At 27.4% G+C, this 23,258-nt stretch overlaps 1 protein-coding gene across 2 annotated transcripts; it reads right to left on the bottom strand.

Moving 5' to 3' along the window:
• Positions 1-13,863: 13,863 nt before the first annotated feature.
• On the bottom strand, positions 13,864-23,258 carry LOC111030811 (uncharacterized protein CG45076-like). 2 transcript variants are annotated; one of them, XM_022310500.1, is made up of 5 exons: positions 23,022-23,258; positions 19,327-19,374; positions 15,456-15,704; positions 15,175-15,376; positions 13,865-15,100 (listed from the first exon to the last, which is right to left on the bottom strand). In XM_022310500.1, exons 1-5 carry the CDS (start codon positions 23,094-23,096, stop codon positions 14,064-14,066), a joined length of 1,611 nt encoding a protein of 536 aa, XP_022166192.1. In that variant the 5' UTR covers positions 23,097-23,258; the 3' UTR covers positions 13,865-14,063. The 2 variants fall into 2 exon arrangements, with proteins under 2 accessions (XP_022166193.1, XP_022166192.1); XM_022310501.1 differs by lacking the exon at positions 19,327-19,374 and having other exon boundaries at positions 13,864-15,100.

Raw genomic sequence — 23,258 nt, 5'->3', positions numbered from 1 at the left:
TATGATGTATATAAATATGCCAATATAATAATATTATTTACATAGAGTTCTTGTCAATGATATAGAAAATATTGGACACTTTTTACTTATTATTTTGGTAGACAATATTTCAGAATGATTTTACCGACTGTGACATATCATATATAACAGACTACAGTACACCAACTACTTAACCGGCAGTTGACATTTGTAGTACTATAATAGTAGTAACTAATAATGCTTTATACTTTATAGCGGACATAAACGATAAACCTAAATAGAGTCCTCAAAAGCATAGGACTTGAGCCCAAAAGGTTTCAGCAAACAAAGAAGAGCGGGGCTCAAGACATAATTTTGATAGCAAAACAAAAATGTATTTATTACCGGCTACCTCTGTTTATTGTATATTAATGAACTACTGAACGACTAAATTCATAGTCCTACACTGCTGCTAAACCTTAGTCAGTGGCATCATAGTATATCACTAGTATCGTATAAAAAATATAAAATTGGTATTTTATCTCGACGTAAATAATGTAATGTTATCTTTTGTTTGTTTGCTAATTGTTCAATAATAATATTATTCGGTAATATACAAATGTAGGTAATAATAAATAATAATGTAAAATATTACTAATGGGTGGTAATGTAATGTAATATTAATATACAATATCAACAATTTGTAGTTTAAAAAAAACAATTATGGATGATGGTAACATTTTAATCATGTCATTGGTTAGGATATTAAGCCAATAATAGTGTATCTTATACATTTATACTGTAGTTATTATAGTTATTACTTATTACCTATTAGTTCTTAATTGTAAATGAAAAATTAAGATATTGTTGTTCTTCGTGGTTGCTTACTAGCATAGTAGCATCCAATATCTCATTAGTCATTAATAATGTTGAGATTGTAGAAGATAATAATTTTTATAATTTTTTTTCAAATATATACAACTCTATTGCCTAATTTATACATTTTATTATGGTGTAATATAAGATAATATGAGTAGTAATATCACAATAGTATTTAACATATATACACATACAAGTCATACAACATGCAATGATTTTCGTTGAAAATTGAACATTTTGTAAAACTAAAACTCGTTATACTCGTTATAGTACGTATATTATTTAATATAAACAAATATGATCGAAAGAAAGCCATTAAAAAATATATTAAAAACTTACCTACACAATTGATGTGTGGTTCATTTTTGAAAATATATATACAGTAGTCTTGTTAATCCGGGCTGGAAGGGACCAGACTATCCGAATTATCGAAGATCCGGATTAAAGAGAATAACGTTTTTTTAACTTACTAATAAATATAAACAAAAAACACCTTATGTATTTATACAAATTCAAAATGTATTAATACACAATTTTACATTACACGTTATTATTGTTATTATTACTATGATATCTTAATTATGGATAATACCGAATGTTATACACGAGTACTAAAGTACGAAATATAGATTGTCCGGATAAGTGAGACTTTAATGTGATTAAAATGTATAAATTATAACTAAATCAAATGGAGCTTTCATATTTTGTCTTTATCAACTAACAAGCTGAATTTAGAAAAAAAATTAACAGCTAATTTTATATTTTAATAATAATTTAGGTACTTCGTACTTGAATTACTGCATATTTTTAGATTTTTCCAGAGTTACAATTCTATTTCCATATTTTTTTAAACATGATTGGTGGATAGTATAAGTTTAAAAATATAAAACTAAATGCAGTAGATAAAATAATAATGTGTTCAACTATTAACCATGGTCAGATGGGGAATAATAAGTTCCCATACGAGAGTAGCCGGTAAAAAAGTTGCATTGGTTATTTCCTACAAATGTGTAGGCAGTAGGTACCTAAATATTAAATTCTTACACGAATATAAAAATGGGGTGTGCCATGGGCGCCGCGAGGAGGGTGCATCAGTTTGATTACATATTACATAATAAAATGTAATAAATATGTAAATATTAAATTATAAAAAATAATTTAAATTGATTTAAAAAACAATTTAAATAGGCAATTTAATAATATATATTATCTATTTATAAATAATAAAATATACAAACAACTAATTCATACTATCATAATTCGATAATAACAGTTAATTGATAAGATATGTACTTTTTTTACCGTGTAATGACTTAGGTACCATATACCATTTTTTTTGCCGTGTCAGTACTGAAAAATGTACCTACTAAGTACCTATCTATTTTTTTTAACCTACTGAGTCTCATATAGGCATTGAAGAAGACTGGGGAGGGCACGATCTTTTTTTAGATTTTAAGAGGAGCGATGAATGTATTGATTTTACAATGATGTGTTTTTTTCCGTCATCATTTTTGGGGTAGTAAAAATGCTTCAATTTTCTACTCAGGCATATTTTGTATAGGAAAGTGAATCTAGTGTTGGTACTTTGGGGGAAAAATATTTAAAATACTTAGAAAAAAGTAACAATTTTATTAAAAATTACACAACTATTATAAGTGTTCATTTATTGGTGTCACTCGTCACCCTGCATCTTAATAAATTATTTACGCTCTTACAAGTATATTCTAAAATTAATAATAATAATAATGAGAATAATAATTAATTATGTTATTTACTTTGTAACCGACTTAAACATAAACTATTTAAAAATAATAGAAATTAATAATATAATGTCTACTTACAATACCTATTAGAGCTGCCTTGGACGTCGCAGTACACTCGTGCACGTCTTGCAATAAAATGTATAGGTAGTAGGTACTAGGTAGTTATTATAGTCCGATCTCCGATGGTCGTATGCGAAATACAAGCGGAGTACTGAAGTGAATAAAACCTTATGACTAAATATTATACTGTTGGTGACAAAACTCAGAGTTAATAATACAACCTAAACGGGCATTACAATTTAATATTTACACTTTACACATAAGAATTATAATATACCCAAAATAGAAACAGTTGATGGTATAGCGGGTACACGGGGACGGGTCCCATGGCGGAATGAGTTAATTTACGGAAATGCGCGGTATTTTTAGAACACTAAATATTATGTTCATATTATATTATATATTTATATTATTATGTCTATTTTATACATTATTATTATTTATTATTATTGTTATATTATTATTGTTATGAATACCCGTGTAACTGTGTAACGTAGCTACGTAAGTAGATATATATTTTATACATTATCAATTATGTTTACGTATTTCTTTAGATGTAACTCTTCAGTCTTCACAAAAAATACTAAATATTTTTTAATTATTTAGTACTGCAGGAGACCATCGTTTTTTTATGTTGGTCAATATTTCTCCAAAATTTGAATGTAGACGTAAATTCCATAAGCCACGAACGCATCGTGATACCTACTGATCTGCCAGGTTGTCCGTACTCTGTACGGGCCTTGGTATGACATCCACGATTCACATATGATGTTGAATGTTGATGTATATTGATATAATGATATATATATAATATTATAAATTATATTATAAAGTAAATGGTAATAGTAATTTAGTACACTAGTATTAGTACCTATACAATATTATTAACAATTATTATATTTATATCATCACTTAATATAAAAATCATCGAATTTTATACTTTAATAACTAATGTTCAATATTTACAAATAATTTAGCCATATTATTAAATAAAATTAACTAGTATTCTACCAATATTACAATAATAATGTCACCAGTGCCGTAGCCAGAATCTAGATTGAAGCAAAATTTTTTTTCGGAAAAGGTTCATCAAGGTTTTATGATTCCTCATAAGTTTTCCTTAATTCTATTTAAAATTATCCATAGGCATCGGCACCATTTTTTCATAAATGCATTAGGAATTCAAATTTTAAATAAATCAAATAATTTAACTGAAAAATAATGATTTTTGTGATTTTTTTTGTTTCTGTAATTATAATTCAAATATCATTATTCATTAGTCATTGCCTATATCAATCATAGACACTTGAAACTTATTGATATTACATAATACCATTGCTTATTAGTTATTAGTTATTATTATTGATAATTAATATTGATTTATATTATCAATATGTTTGTCGTATAATATACAGTGTGTTAGTGTACTATAGTACGTCTATAGTTTATAGTTTTATACCTATTATAATTTTGGTAGGTACTTGTTTATTATCGCCCGCCACCGCAGCGTTTAAACTTTATCTCCCCGCCACTGACTGACTGCCTGCTGTACTGCAATTTGTATATTATTTTAGCGTTATAAAAATGTCAAATAAATTATCAAAGTAAATAGATAATAATAAATAATAATAAATTGTTTACAATTAATTGAAGCATAGTTTAATAATTAAAATAGTTTATAATTGTATCTCCTTTTACACGCGTAAAAAAATAAGACAGTCACACATTTTATATAATGGTATATTTCTGTCGTAGAAATTAAATTTCAGTACTAAATACTGTGAGAAATAACACATAAAAATTCATATTTTTAAATAAGTTAATGACATTTATAATTGCTAAAAATAGGTACCCACTTTAAATAAATTACACATAAATACCCACCTGTCCTACCTACAATATAACGACAGTCGACAAGTCAACAACACATTAACATGATTAAAATATAATAAAATACAATAATTACGAATATTTTAAGAACTAAGAAGTATTAACCATTTTTCCATAAATAGATCACATATTTGATATAAGGTAGACCAGCTATACAGAGAATAGAAAAATATCGATCATGATTCATGAACGCCAATGTTATCGTAATTTTATTTTTTTTATTAAGCACTGCTGGCTTTAAAGTCGCCTCTTTGAGGGGTGATAAATTATAAACGATTCGGTGGAGAGGTGATAACAACCAAGTACAAAGATTTTTTTTCTAATTAATTTTACTATGAGATTTTCAAAAAATATGGACTATAAATAATTTTTTAAATCATGAACCAATTTACGGTATGTCGACCTTGATTTGTATAATCTAGAGTAATTAACAATAACATATTATATACAATAATAATATAGTATATGTAATGATTTTGTCAAAAATTAGTTCAGTAATAAAGTATCTCATAAAATAATCTAAGAAAAAGAGGCTTCGCTCAGAATCGTTTATTCCTCTTTATTTAATTATTGAATTCAAATTTAAGATACCTATAGTCATATTGATATTACAGTCACATATTTAATGACGAGGTACACTCGAAATCTCATTATATCGCAAAGCAAGTTTCCAGATTTTTAATAATTATTTTGCCGGTGCCAATTGCTAAAGACATTTAGGATATACTTTCCTACACATTGTTACTTACATATTTATGTTGTTTATTTTTTTGACCCAAGTATTTTTGAAAACTGAATTCATTACCATTAAGAATTGTACTCAGTTGTCTGTGATGAGGGAGAGGGGGGATTCGATAATTTATCTGGCTGTTTGGAATTTGGTAAGTTTAGTTTGGACGGCAACATTGCTTAGTCAATATAATTTACCTTGATCGGAGGGCACAGACCCTTTTATGACCTACCAAATTTTATATTTAATTTAATACCGACTATCTATTAAAAAACCAATCCCTACTGTCGAATATATTTCAAACTCAAACTAGTAATGAACAGTAACATATCACTATTTTAGGAATTTCCTGTATAGCATCTTATTACCTTATTACTATTTTACTGCTTTAGTACTTGTACTTGGCCAATATTTTAAGCTGCTGTCTGCTAGGTTACTTGCCATGCGGTCGAATGATACCTATACTTCAATACTTGTCTATAATAACCCGATGTTTGTCAGTAAATGTGACACAAGTCAAAGAAACAACTATCAATTACCATTGCCCATTGGTCATTGACCAACATACCTAATAAGAATGAACACACATGACAAATTTACTTGTCGTCACCTGTTGGAACACTTTTTACACAAATTATTTGCCCATTTTTCATTTGAATATTTGATTATTGGTGTACTTGACTAATGGCAAGTATACCTAGTAAGTTGCGACTACGTGTATCGGTCTAGTTAGGTACTTGCCTTGTATTTCTTCAGTAATGTGAAGTAAGTGAGAAAGTACAGTTCAGTACCCTTAGTATCTAACGGGAGTGGTATTACTAAAAAATATATAATATGCATTTATCAAACTATAAAATTCTAATAAATGAGTTATACAAAATTGAAAATTGTAACTTAATTTTAATACTTCTGTACAAAATAATATAATACTATAGTACCTAATTAATACAAATAATAGTACATAATAATAATTATTTATTTATTAATTAACACGTTTTGTACGTGGAAATTTGAGCAACAACAACAATTCCTTCAACTATTACCTAAAATTTGGCAGTTTATTATACAAATTATTATATAATTATTATTATTGGTTTATTTTACTGTTTACTATCAGTTATAGATTAAAAGCCAAATTATCAATCAATTAATTCTTATTGACAAACGAACAAAAATGATTGTAATTATAAGTATAAATGTGTTGGTAACGAGTCTTAAAAATGTATATGTTCATAGTTCATATAAAAATATAAAAGTTCTAAATCTGAATGAAACTGGTATGATGTAAGACGTAGGTATACACCCATATCAAAACTATGGTTTTTGGTATGTTATTGCGCAGTAAATGAGCTGCCGGTGGTCTATTTTTGAGTTCGTCTTGATCATTATGAAGTGTTTAGAACATTCAAAAGGTAAAAATTGTATTTTTTATTAAAACAATAGGAATAGATTATTTATGATATTCACCATATTTTATTCTATTCCAACTCATTTCATTTATAATTTCTCATTTATTCTATTAAATTATTTATAAAAAAATCAGTGTATCACACATTCACACAACCAAACATCCAATATTTATCATCATAAAATATTAAAATTTGTGTTACAAAATTCTTGGAACTGAACGACGGGCACTATTTAAACTACCCAAGCAACTGGCAATATCTCGGTTTCTTGGTCGGTCAGTTCACCCGGCGCCCTTGGATTATTATAATTTATATGGTATTCAGTATTTACTAAATAGAAAGTTGGAAAATGTCTATTTATTATGTATATTGTGTAATGAGTATAATGTTATTCACTCGGAGTCGGAGGTCTAATCTAATCTTTATGCTTTCACGGAGATAACATTTTTATCACTCACAAAATTACTGATAACTGTGCTTAACGGATAGTCATGATAAATGATAATATAGAAATCATTTTAAGTTCATTCTCTTAGTGTGATCTATGAATATAACTAATTATATTTATGGTATTGTAATTATCTTGTAATACACTAATACCTTACACCTCATCTATTCTCATCATGCATAAGTCATAACATTAGAAAAAGGTATTTATTTTACATATTGTGAGTGTTTTATTATGACTTATGGCCAAATATGCTCTTATTACATTTATAATATTATCTTTTTAGATTAGAAGCTCATATTGATTGAACAATTGCATCATTTGTGATGGTAAAATTGTAAGACAATATTTTAGAAAAAAATGTTGTTTAGGCCTTGTGTGAATGTATATAGTATATTGTAGTAATAAGTTATAGGTAGACTTCATCTGATATACCTATATAAATAAAGTAATAATTATTAATTTTGCATTTTTTGATAAGTTGGACAAATTAATTTGTAAAATTGTTTCATTAAGATGTTTGCTTCTCACTTTAAATTGAGTATAATCTTTTAAAGTTAGATTTTAACATCATCAAATTGGTAGTTACAGAAAAATATAAGTAACAGTTATTGGGATTTTTATTAGCATCATGTTAGATTATAATACCTGATTAAATAAAATAATGTTACCTATTACATTTTAATACAGAGCACAGAGGCTGTATATTTATTTTGATAATTGCTACATTTGATTTAAAAGTTTGTCTAATACATTTTTCATTTTCTATAATAGAAAAAAATGTACAATTTGTGATTTTGGCTATGACAAATGATTGATTTTTAATAAAGTATTTTATTTTTTTCAGATAAACCGGTTGACCAATTATTCCAACATATATTTGTTGTCTATTTCAATAACTTGGAAACCAATTGCACCGAAATAATGCAAAATATTTTATTCAAACAACTGCCTATAGCAAATTACACAAGTGTTATAAAAAGTAATTAAAAACATTGTTAACATAAAAATTTAAAAATTATTGGTATAAAATGTTCAAAATCTTTTTTTAAACTATTTAAAAAAATTCTATATCCTATTAGATTAATTTTATGAACTAGATGTTTATTACAATTTTAACTGATATAGAGTTGGCATATTGTATTTTACTTTAATCACCAATTTTAACATTCTTATTTTTGGTTCCACACAATAGTCAGCATTCAGCAATTAACGACAAACCTTTAAAAGTTAAAATTAACTTTATTCTATAAATCCCAATAAATAACTGATAAAGCTATTGATCGATGAATAGTAATAAGTAATTACTAATAACAAAAATTGTTATGATGCAAAAGAAAAACAATGAACAGATTAGTTGATAATTGTTGTCACCAACCCGGAAAATGATTTCAAAATAAATTGTTTCGATCATAAATTGATTACTATATAATTTATCAAAACAATATTGTTATTCTTCTGGAAATGCTTAGTAAAAGACAAGATGTTAATCTAAATTACTGAATACTAATTTTGAGGCAATTGGCTGTCATCAGGATACCATATATTCAAAACCAGTATAGTGCTGGTCAAATCGGGATGTATGTCAACCCCAAACTAATAAGTAATACAATTTTGTGTTAGTTATGCAACACAGTTCAGACAAATTATTTACCATAATATTAATGATAAATATTTTAAAAATAATTAATTTTGAACATTACCCAAGTATTATAATTTACTCTTCTAAATGAAAATAAAACCAAATCTGTGTTCAACTTATTTATTATTGGCATAAGCATGTTAATATAAATTGAAGAATCGTTTTAAATTAAATAATAAAAAGTAAATATGTGATTTTATTATATATTTCGTTTATTTTACTTCTTCGATAGTTTATTGTGTAATAGCCCTTAAGACTCTTTGTAAAATAGTACTAAGTCTTTAATAATAAATATTTAAAATTCTATGATAAAAGTTAATTTATAAAATGTTTTATTAACTAAATAAGTATACTTATTATATATATTGTATTATAAAATTGAAAATAGATATATTATATAAAACATATTTAATTTTATCATTAATAACGATTGTAGATCACCAACATTTTTCAAACGTATTGGACTATACACTCAGAAATAGGTCACACATGGTTCTATTACTAAACTAATTTTTTTTTAATTTTAGCTGAAACAAAATGAAGAGGGAACATTAGCGGAATCTGAAGAATGTCCACTACTACACCATCTTAGTTTAAGTTATTATGTGTTTTTCAGTCACCTATTTTTACAGTTGACAAATTAACTAATGTTACATTTATTGACTGTGTTATTTGTTCATATTATGTATAGTAGTTAGTGTTAATATATTAAGTTATAGAGTAAAATAGAAATAGAATTACAATTAGCTGAATATTTTTTTTACAACATTTTTTGGGAATTATTCTAGAAAATAATTCAAATTATATTTTAGTATGTCCGTATTTGTTCCATTATTTAATTTATATAATGGTGTTTATCAAAATAGTCTATTAATAATATAACGAGTTCACAGACACCTCACTTTTTTTTATTATTCATGTACCTCAGAAAATCACTTTTTTATTACTGCCATAGCATTATGTTAGGAATAATATTATTATGTGCCCAAATGTATGAGTATACATAATGAGTCAGTCTTATCTCTAGACTCGTCTATACCATTAAAAATAGTTCTGCGTGAGCAGTAATGCCCAATTTCATTGTTTTTGTAAAGTACTGCTATTGCAAAAGTGATTTATTTCATCAGAATTGGAAAAAATTAAAATTACTGCTCTAAGAGTAACCGACCTTGAACGTATTAAATAAAATAACTATACATTAAACTCACAGATGAATTTAAACTGTAATAACTGAAAACTTGAACTGTACAAAATATTGAATAACACTACTTAATAACTTTAATTTAATTTTATAAATAAATATTAAATTAAAATATAGTTCTCAAAAATATGAATTCCTAAATAATAATGAAACTATGTTTGTAAATATTCTGAATTCTGTCTAATTACTTAATCATTATATTTACTATTTACTATATAGCAAGTAAAATTTAAACCTTGTATCAGTTAAGTGTTTTAATAAATACAAATTTTTAAAAAGGATAAGATAATAATACATAGTTATTTCTTAATACACTAAAATAACTTAGCTATTCAAAGACATTTTTTGTATTAAAAACTAAGAGTAATAGCAGCCATTGACCATAAAGAAAAAAAATTGCTTTTTATTTAATTAAGTATGTTAATTACTGGTATTAGAGTAATAAGTTCTCATAATAAAAACATATTTAGATAAACCTAAATAATTTTAGTTAGTAAGAAGTAAAAACATAGGTGTGTGCACATAATATGCAATACAGTATCAAGGAAGACACTTTTTTTAGATGACATGTGAGCATATGACTAGACCCAAAGAAATTAAAAAGTAAAATTTTGTGTCAAGAATCTTGAAATTACATATTTTTCAATAAATGTGTCTTTATATTTGTATTTTTTTAAATAAAAATAAATACAAATGTTAAAAACCCTTATATTTTTTTTAATAAGAAGCAGTAATAATAATAGTGGTTGTCATGAGTATTTTTATGACAATAGTATGAGAATTTATTTAGGGGCATTTATATTTTTGGGGAACACATTTTATTAACCGTGACCTTTGACCTTGTGACTAAACTCTGCTCATGTCTACGGATAATTATCCAATATACTAAATTAGAATAGGTTATAATAAAAAAAAGTTTTCCAAAAAATTAATAATTATTACTATACATTAAAGTATTTTTGTATGGCTTAAGATATAAATACATTTTAAAGTCTTTAACTTTGTAATTCTATACTTCATCTGGCTATGTGAACATGATGTTACAAGAAACAAGTTAACAGGAAGTAACATATGGGTCTACAATAATGTTTCACTGTTAAGTTTATGTGTTGAGAACCTAGGTAATAATAAAATGGCTTACACATCATAGTTAATAAACCCAATTATTTATCATTATTTTTTTCTAAATTACATGAATAATATGTACCACAATAAATTCATATGATTAAAATATTAAAATAGTAATGGTATCTATTTCACCATAATTATTGAGTGTTAGACACAAGTGATTTTATATTTAAAAACAATGATAATATAACACTACGTTTTGAACAAAAAAAAAAACAATTTTGAAGAAAATATAGTTTATCCAAGATTTTTTAAAGCAATTTTTAATATTTTTTCAATTTTTGATTTATCAATCAGCCTACAACCTACTTGTTGAGTTTCTTTAATGTACTTTTTATTATGTTCATGGATTCAACAATAATTTCTAAGTTTGTTTTTTTTTGTTTCTAAACATAAGTTTAAAACACATAAAATATCCGATGTGTCCATCTGTTAGTTAAGATATATAATAAAGTATACTGTAACTATTGTTGGTATTAAAATTTGTATGATTATGTGTAGTTGCTGTGCAGTGTACATAGTTACGATTGTTTATATTAAGATTTTATTACAGTACTATTTTAAATAAATTCATGGTAGCCACCATTAAAAAATATAATAAGTATCTAGGTAGATATTTGATAAAGATTCATACTAGCCAATTTTAAAAAAATATGTTAGAAAATTCTTTATTGTATACATCAATATAGTTTATTGTTGTGTTTTATTAAAATATACTTAGAAACTAGAAATTTAGCACATGGCTTTCCTAACTGACTATACTTCTCATCCAAATTGCACATGATGAGGGATCAGGGATAACAGCTTTAAGTCTTCAGATAATTCTGGCTACTTTCCAGACAAACGCCTGTCTGCAAAGTCCGTTGATGCAGATAATTTTGTTATAATATGCACAATTTAGAATAATTATAATTATAATCTCAAATCGTAGTTATATGTGGCCAAGGTTTTATTAGGATTTAGGTGTACTTATAATTTATAAACCTTAGTTGGTAGTATACTAGTATATTATTATACATACAATTTGCAATCGTGCAATTACAATCATTTATAAATACAAAATAATACATGTATATAGTGAATTATTATGAAATGCATTGCTTGCTTCCACAGTTCTACAAAATTCAGCGGTCTTTTCCATAGTAAGGTTGGATTCTTTCAACAGTTGTTCCTGCTGTTAGTAAATCATTATTTTTTCCCTTAAATTCACAATACTATACTGTAACTCAACTATGCATTCCTCATTGCTTTTTCCTGGTTTTTATTTTCAAAATTGTCCACTGCCCACTTCTTTGACTATAGTTCCTCACAAATTGAATATTTAGTATATTCAATTCCTTGATCACCCATTAGATTTACTACTTATCACTAATTATTGGGTTGAGAGTTTTGTATGTCTCTACTTGCTAGTAGCGTGTAGGTACATATGCATTGTGCCAGTTACATCTTTGTATCCATTATTTCCAAACAACAGCTAAATTGTTTGAAAATTTGATTTCTTTTAGAGGTTTAAAGGACCTTACACTATTTGGCTTTTTTTCAGGTGGAGTAATTGTGATACATGACGTACTTAGGCTCAAGATACAAGAGTATACACTGCATACTTTATAGTGCTACTACTGCTACTTATTAATTACCTGGCCCTGTATGTACTGTATGTAATGCTCAATAGGGGAAAGTAGTTCAAGCAGTTCATATCATACTAGTTTTACTTAGTATTTTAGAGGACTGTAGACACCTTATTGTTAACATATTTATGCATTATACATTTATACATTTTTCACATTTGTCACATTATAATTTATTGTAATTCAATAAACAAACAAATTACAACACAAGGAAAAAGGGTATTCGACAATAATTTTTATTGATATAATTTACATCTTAACATCAATATACTTGACCACTAAATATCTTAATAGGTACCTTAATTTTAAAATCAAATTAATTAACTTACCCATTCTCCCCTATTGTATTTAATTAGATATATACTTATCAGCTATATATATATATATATTAATATTAATTAATAAACACAAGGCTTAATCTAATAGGTTTAGTTTTCTTATAAAATGTAGGGTACCTACCTAGTCAATTAATTATATAATATAATAATATTAAGTGTTGGACAAAAACTAAGATTTACTGATTTAAGTTCGAATATATTAATTTAAAGACAATAGAGTTTTTAATGTTATTTATAAAATAGTGTTATAACTCATAAGCACCATATTATGTCAATGTTATAACACTGGGTGTCTTCCTATGCAAACTTTAGAAATTTAGATAATAGGTGACTATTATAGGTAGGCAGGTACTCTATATAAATAAGGTTTACTAAATAGAATATAGGTAATATATATTATAATAATATAGTAAAGGTATATTAGTATTATAAGGTATATTTCTATTGTTACAAATTAGTTAGTCTACATACCTACCTACATCTTAACTTCAAACTTGATGTCTTGACCGTTGCCCCAAACAGGTATTACCTTTGAAAAATAGTCTACAATGTATGCAGGTACCTACTTATATCAGATATATTTGTAATTTGTATATATATACCTACAGGGCCTACATACCATAATTTTGGTGGTTTTATTCTAAATATTAAACAATTTATAAGATAGAATGAAATATACATATTATCCTTAGGTACTAACAAATTTACTATTTAAATAATTTAAATATTGTATATATTTTCTTCTATAGATAATAAATAAATGACAATACTGAAGATGTTAAATGTTATACTATTTAAATGCAAACTCTTTTAATCTATTGTCAATAATATAACGACAATATTGAATGTTTAAAAATTATTAATAATTAAAACACTGTGTGTCTGTGTATAGAAACTTAACCCATATAAATTATAAATATTTTAATGATTTTAATAATCTTGAAATAAATAATATAAATACAAATGTATTTTAATATAATGAACTTTTTTTATTCTTCTTCGGACTCTTCTTCCTCTTCTGATTCGTCTTCCTCCTCAGACGATTCTTGTCCTTCAGCTTGTGCAGCATCTAGATGCTCTGTGTCATGTTCGTCTTCACCACTGTCACCGTTTTCTTCAACTATCTCTTGTATTTCAACCTTTGAATTAATATCATCATCGTTTTCAGATACAACAGAAGTACTACTTGTTATGGTAGTTGTTTTTTTGATTGTTCGTTGAAATACTGCTGTAGTTTTAACTCCACCTTCATCTTCGTTAATTATTTCAGTGGAGGTGGTCGTAGTTGACGATTTTGCAATGGCAGCATCATTAGTTTCTTGGGATTCTGAGCTTATATCTATAGTTTTTTCAGACAATTTTATTTTTTGTTCAGATTGATCGATTTCTTCTTCTGTCGTAGTTTCATTGACTAATTGTTGAGTTTCTTCAGCTTCTTCGACTTTCTGGTCTAATGCTGATCGAGCTGCTTCTTCTTCAGCTGCTAGTCGAGCTGCTTCTTTTTCAGCTGCTAGTCGAGCTGCTTCTTCTTCAGCTGCTAGTCGAGCTTTTTCTTCTTCAGCAGCCAAATGAGCGGCTTCCTCTTCAGCTGCTAGTCGAGTTGCCTCCTCTTTAGCCGCTTTCTCTTCAGCTGCTTCTTCTTCAGCCGCTAACCGAGCTGCTTCTTTTGCTGCTAATCTAGTAGCGTCCTTTTTAGCTGCTTCCTCTTCAGCATGTAATTGAGCTGCTTTCTTCTCAGCTGTTTCTTTTTCCAAACCTAATTGAGTTGCTTTCTTGTCAGCTGCTAAATTCTTATCAAAATTATTTTTACTATCATCTTCTAACTTTTTTTTCGGACAATATTTCGGACTTTCTGTATTATTTATTTTAACCGTTGGATTTGTTGAGGATGCCGCCACAGCTTCTCTCGTTTTATTGTAATAAGACAACATAGTGATATTGTCGTCAACTTCTTTTGACAAATGTGGCCTTCTTCTTGGGTACGCCTTGCCACCAGCATATGACACACAAGCCAAGTGTCCTTTACCTTTAAAAATATAAATGCTATTAATATTGTACACCTTATAAATAACAATGGTAATTATTATTATTATATTATACCAATATTGTTTTCTCGGCGATAAGAATCTGAGTCAGAAAGGATCTTTTCGATATAAGCATCAGACTCTATACGTTGTGATACAGGTAATTCACTATATCCATTAGACACAGACGATATTTTAGGTCTGATTGAAGGAGTATATACTTGTTTAAGCAATCCAGCGGTTTGAGCCCGGATATCTCTCGTAACATCATCAAAGTTCTAAAACCATCAAAGTAATAGTATTAATAAAAAAAATAAATGTTACGATTTATTATTAATCAATTTAATTAATGCTCACTGTAGAACTCCTGGAGTTTAGATACTCATCAGTGGCGTCGTATGATGGATGAGATCGTGGACGATGTTCTATCCTATCTAAAACACCATGAATTGTAGCTGCTGATCTTCTGTGTAATGGTACGTAATGATGGTGATTATAAGGATAACCATTGTAAGGTAAAACTTTCGTAGATGGTTTCCCAGTTGATATCGACGGTGTCAAAATAAATGGAGTGGGCGTAGTGCTCGTCTGATATACTTGATGCGCCTGATTAGTGATTAGAATATTAATTTATTATATAATAACTAATAACATTGCTTACGAAAAGTTTTATTTTTTTTGTATACAAAGTGTGTATTTTGTTTTGAAAACTCACTGAAATATAACTTAAAAAGTAAAGTGCTTAGAAATATTACCTATTTAAATAGGTTCAACTAGCGAGTCTAGTTCAAAATATACTGTACTATAATAATATAGAAGTCAAAAAAACCTATCTAATAGATCTAAAATCCATGGTTAAAAAACCAACGAATAAGACAAGAAAATCCGAATATAAAATGAAATTGAATTATTTGATTGTATGATTGTAAAATGCCATAATGTATTATAATTTAAGTTATAAATAATAATACAATAAACATTATTTGGGTATGAATTAAGTACATAAAACAATTTTAACCATGGCTAAACGATGGTTACAATATCAATACCTACTGGCTACCACTTTTCTAAATCGATACTGTTAGGTAATAATATCATTCTGTTGAATTAAAACGTTGATAAAATTATCGGCTTGAACTGATTTATTATGTAGGTATACTGTTTAGTACGATAAAGATTCAAATAGTCAAATATGATACTCTTAATACCTATGAGCAAAGATTTTCATTCCTCGTAGAAATGTTTTAAATACCTACTTATACAGTTACATAATTATACCTAGTAAAATTGTATTTATTTTATTTTATGAAAAATAATAAGCGACATATTATTTTCTATATTTATAGGTATACAACAATTTATACAGGACACTCATAACAAATTAAATACATATTTTTTAAATGTGATTTACCTAAATTAGTAATTCATTTTTATTTTTAAATTATAAAAATTGTTTCCTAATATTAATATTTTTTTATTTTTTAAACAGGATACTTTATTTTATTTTTTAATTTTATTTGTTTATTATTTGTGGGCTTATATAATCCTAAAATTGTTTGCATTGGATATTTATTGCTGATTGTTCCTAACACAACTAAATAAACATATTAACTAAGCTGTTTTTTTGCAAATCTGTGAAAAGTATAGACTTTGATTTTTTGTAAATTGCATTCATATATTTTAACTAAAGGTAAAACAATAATTTAACTTAAAGTTATTATTTAATATTAGTTATTAACTATTTGGTATTTTATTTCTATAAAATAAAAAAGCTAAGTAGTATGAGAAAATATTAAAAATATTGCATTACCGTATAAATTATTTAATTACCTATAAGTTAAAAAAGAAAACACACCAATGGTGGGTACTTCGTGATTATTAGTATGTGTTCATCTGGCACGACATCAAATATGCTGCAGTAACGCTGTCTACGGAATCACACTAAACACCATATTTTCATCTACATGCATGTTTTAAAATAACACTCGCGAGTCGTGTGTCGCGACTTTAATGGTAAACTACGAGTAAATTGGTACCTACTAAACTATACAGTAGGTACCTACTACCTACCTAACTATGTCAGTATATAGTTGTTTCTTAAAATTAAAAATATCTTTGTTTTATTGTTTTTTGTTTTTGTTTATAGTATATTTGAATACTGTTGATTGATTATCAAAGGTACTTCAATATGGTATAAGCCGAATAGACCATAAGATAAGTTGGTATTATAAGAATAATATAGATTTATGAAATACATATCCACTAATATATTATATAATTTTATACACGCAAACGTTGTAGTAATAAGTATTGTAATACTTCGAAAATTGTACCTATAGTTTTAAAATTAGCGATTTGTCAAATTTATGAAATTTAGTTAGGTACATATAAGTATATTCTTACATTTCACTACCTACTTTAGATGTAACATAGAACAATAGGTACATCAATAATACTCAATATATATTAGTAACTACCTATATAAATATATAATATAATATAGTATACAATAGGTATATTCTTTTACAGTTATACATAAACATAATACATGAAATATGAATACATATAAAATATTATTATGTATTATATATTTACATATGAGTGATTATTTACCAAATTCTTATTGAAATTTCATAAATCATAAGTAAATTATTTTATCCTACTTATATATTACAAAAAATACACTTAAAACAGTATTAAATTAACTCAAATCTGAGGATATTTAATTTTTTAAATGACAACATAGTTCATACAGCACCAACATGTTTAAATTTAAAACTGCAGGATGTATATATTTTTATAAATTATAAATTTTAAAACCTACATATATTGAATAATCAACCAACAGTAATTACTATTCATAAAAAGTAACCTAACTGAAAGAAGGGGACAGACATAATGTTAAAAATATCCGAAAAACTACTAAAAAAAAATAGAAAAATATAACTAAATTGATTATTATTATTTTATATATATATTATATATTTTTAAATAATTTTCATGAATTTCTAAGAATAGGATTATATATAATATAATAGAAGCAGTTTTCAATAGGATGCCGGATGCCCAGACATTATAATCGTTAAAAAGTAGACTGTAACCTGACACTTTATAATGTCATATTAATAGAATTTGCCGGCTATAATTAATACAACTCATTACATCAAATATCAATAAACAACAAAAATCTTAGCCATGTACTTCTTTAGGATTTAAAATATTAGTTACACAAACAAAAAACATAATATGTTACCATTGGGTGGCTATTTTTCGCGTACCTATTAAACTATAAACTACCACATACTTATAATACATATTGGCTGTAAAAAATAAATATTAAAAATACAATTTTCTCTCTCCCTTCTATTGCTTCTTCAAAATGTGTGTACGCAGTACGCTAAATGCTAATAATTACCTAATTTAATTATGTTATTTTTAAATCTCAATTCTTTTCCATCCGCAAGATACGTACGAGTTTATAACTTAAGTTTAGATTTCCACTGCAAGCAAATTATAATTTTTTCCCATTGAACCAGAATAACAAATATGGATATTGCATATTATGTTTATTATACTTGTATTATATTATAATACGTATACTAAATTTCTGATAGTAGAAGACCGAAGTATAGTATAGTATTGACTACTGGGTCTTGAGTGTGGACTTAAGTGTTATATTATTTTAAAAGAAATACGCATTATTTTTACCTTTATTTGCTAGCTGGTTAATTATGTATTTATATAAATAATCAATTATATAAGTGCTGGAGACCTGGAGTGTTTCACTTAGTTCTGCTTAGGTAATTTTTTTCGATACTTCAATACGTGCTTACATTTAAAAAAATATTATTGCATGGAAATTGACGCATCACCATATTATAAATTATTGGTGACGGGACAGTTTGAGTATAGTTGCAGTGAGACAGTAATAAACATTCGGTATAGTCATTATTTATTGAAATCGAAATCGAAATCTAACAGGGAGAAAATGTATAAAGAAGAACTAAATTTCTACCGGATATTATATCTTAGTTGACAATTAGGCTATGAAAAAAAATATAATAGAGGTTTATATTATTATATCCAGGAACAGTTAACTAGTAAGTACTGGACTAATTAGGTAATAGGCACCTAACTATATCCACTAGGTATCATACAAATATTTAATAGTTAAGGATGTTGTATTATATTTTGTGAATGCATATAATATTAGACAATTAATAATTACCTTATAGTAAGTAGGTGGCAAATCATAGCCATCGGACGAATACAGTGGCTGTAATCAAGTATAAATAATATTCATTTGTAGGAAAAAAGTTGAAAATAAAATAATATTGACACATAACGAGATATTTTTTTCAATAAATAATATTTATTTTTAACAATAACAACAACAACAACGATAACGACAATATCGAAATAAATTATATAATATTATTATATTTTTAAAAATTAATTTAGTAGTAATAGCAGTAGTAGTTTTTGTAACGTGCTTGTTATATGTAATATGTTTCGTGTGTCGATATTAAAATTAACTAACTGTATAAAATAAACTATATTAGGTTCTATATACCAGTTATAAGTTATTAATTTAATATATAATAGTTTATTATTAAAAATGCGTGCGTGCGTATTGTGTAAATATTGTTATATTAAACCGCAGTTTTTTTCATAATATATATATATTTTCAATTAGTATTTATACGTGTACATATACATATATATAATATGATTGCATGTAGGTATAACAACACCTAATAACATTATTATAGGGGTAATATAATAATATTATGTTTTTCGATTCTTGGCTCCCAGTCAATTAATTAGACGCGGTAAGAGTAGTGACGGTAGGTGGGAGTGCCTCCGGGCAAGCGACCACTGGTGGTTGTTGAATAAGACGAATGGTAACCTCCTGGACGACCATCAGACGAGGAACTTGTACGGGTTACCTTCTCTGTTGTGTAGCTTGAGCCCGGGCGTCCTGAGGACTCGACGCGTTGCTCAGTGTGGTATTCATATTGTCTTCTTGTTTCAATCGGCGCAGGTGTGCTGTACGACGAGCTCACAGAGTATCTGCTGGGCGTCTATATACATATAAAACACAACGCGCACGTCACGCATTTCTTTATACTGTCTTTTTAAATAATTGTTTCTAATATCTAATATAAAACATCCCGATATTCGTAGACAATAAGTATAACAAATTGAAAATTGAAAAAAATCTCCGGTATCTTGGTACCATGTTATACAAAATTGTCTTTAACGAGTGTAACGATCCTGTCACAATACTACCGTCTGTAAATCTAATATAATATAGTTATGTCTATAATTCCTCTACAACGCCGGATAATAGTAATATTATGTTTTGCTGTATATATTGTGTATGTAGGTATGTACATAAGTATGTATGTATGTATGTATATTGTATGTATGTATGTATGTATGTATGTATGTATGTATGTATGTATGTATGTATGTATGTATGTATGTAATATTACCAACACCTTTTACCAATGTATAATTAATTATTATTATATAAATGTAATTATTAAAATGATATTATTATTGCGGTAAATGTATACATATAGAAGTTGACACGACTGCTGAACGAGTGAAAATCGTAAATGTTATTGTTATTTGTTTATCAGTCGAGGAACGGCATAATAAACATTGTTTGGCAGTTCATCGTCTGTTCAAAATTCTAATATCGGTAAAGCGTCGGAGGCAACGAGCTGAACAGTATCCGCCGCCGAGTGTGCCCCTCGTGCCCTTCAGTATCCACCCGGTAATGGTTCAGGCGGTTCTTGGAAGGTATCGTTTCGGTTTCGTGCAAGTGTCTGCGAGCTAGTGCGGACTTAATCAACGCTTTCGTTTCCGTTTCTACGTCTGTTTCGTTGCCGGCCCCGAGGAACTCCCGTTGCAATTGGTTTACTTCGCCTCTTCTCCCGAACACTAGATAAGGCAACGGGACCTGACTGGGACGGGGGACATTGGGGACCTTGTGCCACGGGACACGAACCGTGTTTCTGGTAAACGCGGCCGGTTTGGGTTGCCCGTGTTCTTGGTGACGCTCTGACTATAACACACACACCCACACACACACACACTGATAAGTACATCTATACCTATATGTATTATTTATTATGCAAAAAACGGGAATTTAATCGGTATAGGTATCTAAGTTATGACTAAAATGTGCGTGTGTATATGTTGGTTACAGTAACGACCGGTATAATATTTTAGTGATACATCAATTTATGAATAAATTACAATAATTATTATAATCCATGGGTCATGAGTACACAATATAAGCTTAATTTAAAAATAATTTGTAACACATTATGTAACTTACTTATAGATATTTTATAAATCTGTATAATTTGTAACACTTAAGAAGTTAACAGCTACTAGTATTTTTACAACATCGACATTGTGCCTACTTAATAGTTATAGGTAATATTATGCCATAATATAACAAATTATTATTTAAAACAATAAAAAATATATAATAATAATTATAATATAAGTACAAATCTTGACTATTATCAAAATATTAAACGAACAATTTAAAGAAAAATCAACTTAAAATTACTAGCCACTAGGTGGGTACTAAATAACACAACTATATCATACAAATAATCGAGTGTATAGGTAATCAATGTATACAATTGTTACTATCAATGCAGTTCAAGAATTTTCATTTTTTATAGAATTCAATGTGTGTCGAATGTATAATAGAGGTAACAATTATTAGAGTCCTAGAGAAAATAAAGTTTATTTATATATTATTTTTTAATAATTCTGTTAACTAATGTATTGGATAATTCTTGTGTGTAAGAAAGAAAGTTTAAAAGAATTTACAAACTTAAATTTAGATTTGTGCTTTAGCGTTATTAATAAATACGGAGCCCCAGAAATGGTCAAGTCGCCAAATATTGGTACGCATAAATTATACACTCGAGAACATTCTATAAAAAATTTATAAAATAAACATAATGTACAAAAATAAGTGTTAAATTATAAATAATTGAAAAAATATACCCATGATTCATGGAAATATGTTGATGGTGCTTGGTGTTGGTAATGACTAATAATTAATAATAAGTAATAAAATTTATTGATGTAAAAAATAATCTATTTTATAACGTCTAACTAATTATTCAATATAACTTATAATGCAATATGGTCGTCATCGTTGTCGAACATACACAAACACACTTAGTATATAACTATTAGTATTTTCTTTCGATGTCGTTAGATCCCTACTTCCACCACAGCCAAATAATGGTGTAATATGTGAGCGGCATATTATACATTCCTCAGTAGTTTATATTTTGAAGTACAAAATATATCAAATAATATATACAATTATTTTTTTTCAATGCGGCTATTAAATATTTTACCCCCCTCGCAAAGAATTCATAGTTTATTAAGCCACTGCATGACTGCTCAGTTTTTTAGTTGATATACATTGTCTGTGATGGAGGTGTTCTTTATGAGCTAGGGAAGTATGTCTTTATTTGTTAATGAAAGTTTCAAGGCGTGCCGTCGTAAGGTTTAGAGAGACCTCCGTGCCAAAATATGTCAAATATGTTCGGATTGCATTCTGGAACTTTTTAGTTTTCACACCACGTTAATTTTACCAATAAAACTATTTATTGTCAAATCATCAAAAATATGACATAAAAGATAATATACGGGGTCCATGTGGCCATTAACAATTATGGGTGGTAAAGACATCGACTTCAGACTTCAGACACCTTAGGACGGCACAGCAGATGACTTAGTAGTCAGAGGGTAATTGTTGATAACTTTAATTTATCATTTACTGACATCATCAAATCGCTTACAGTTACGACACAACTTAACTATTTTTTAATTAATAGTAATTATTAAAAATCAAAAAATGACAAAAACACTTACGGTGACTGAATAAGAACTGGCCGGCTTGTAGTACGCCGGTCTGCGGGAAGTGTAAAAGTCGGAAGAGTAAACCATTTTTGTTTGATTAAAGTGTATTTGACTGATGGAGATTAGCTTCTAAGATAGCCCTGGGTTTTGTGGATTGTGCGAACGGTTCAGCTATTTGTGAATGTCTGAAACCACAGTATTGTAGTCACTAAAATGCTTTAAATAAAATAGCATTATATATAAGCATGT

This window comes from Myzus persicae, unplaced genomic scaffold (assembly GCF_001856785.1).
Source record: "Myzus persicae strain clone G006 unplaced genomic scaffold, MPER_G0061.0, whole genome shotgun sequence".
NCBI lineage: Eukaryota > Metazoa > Arthropoda > Insecta > Hemiptera > Aphididae > Myzus > Myzus persicae.
The sequence above is the reverse complement of the archived record's forward strand: the minus strand, read 5'-3'. Positions and strand labels throughout refer to the sequence as shown.

Bases quoted from the DNA above. Each gene is read 5' to 3' on its own strand.
- LOC111030811 (XM_022310500.1), bottom strand. From the start codon at position 23,096: ATGGTTTACTCTTCCGACTTTTACACTTCCCGCAGACCGGCGTACTAC. The intron at 15,705-19,326 runs GTAATTATTAAT...ATCACTAATCAG, and splicing joins TGCCACCTACTTACTATAAG to GCGCATCAAGTATATCAGAC. The intron at 15,377-15,455 runs GTGAGCATTAAT...TGATGGTTTTAG, and splicing joins TAAACTCCAGGAGTTCTACA to AACTTTGATGATGTTACGAG.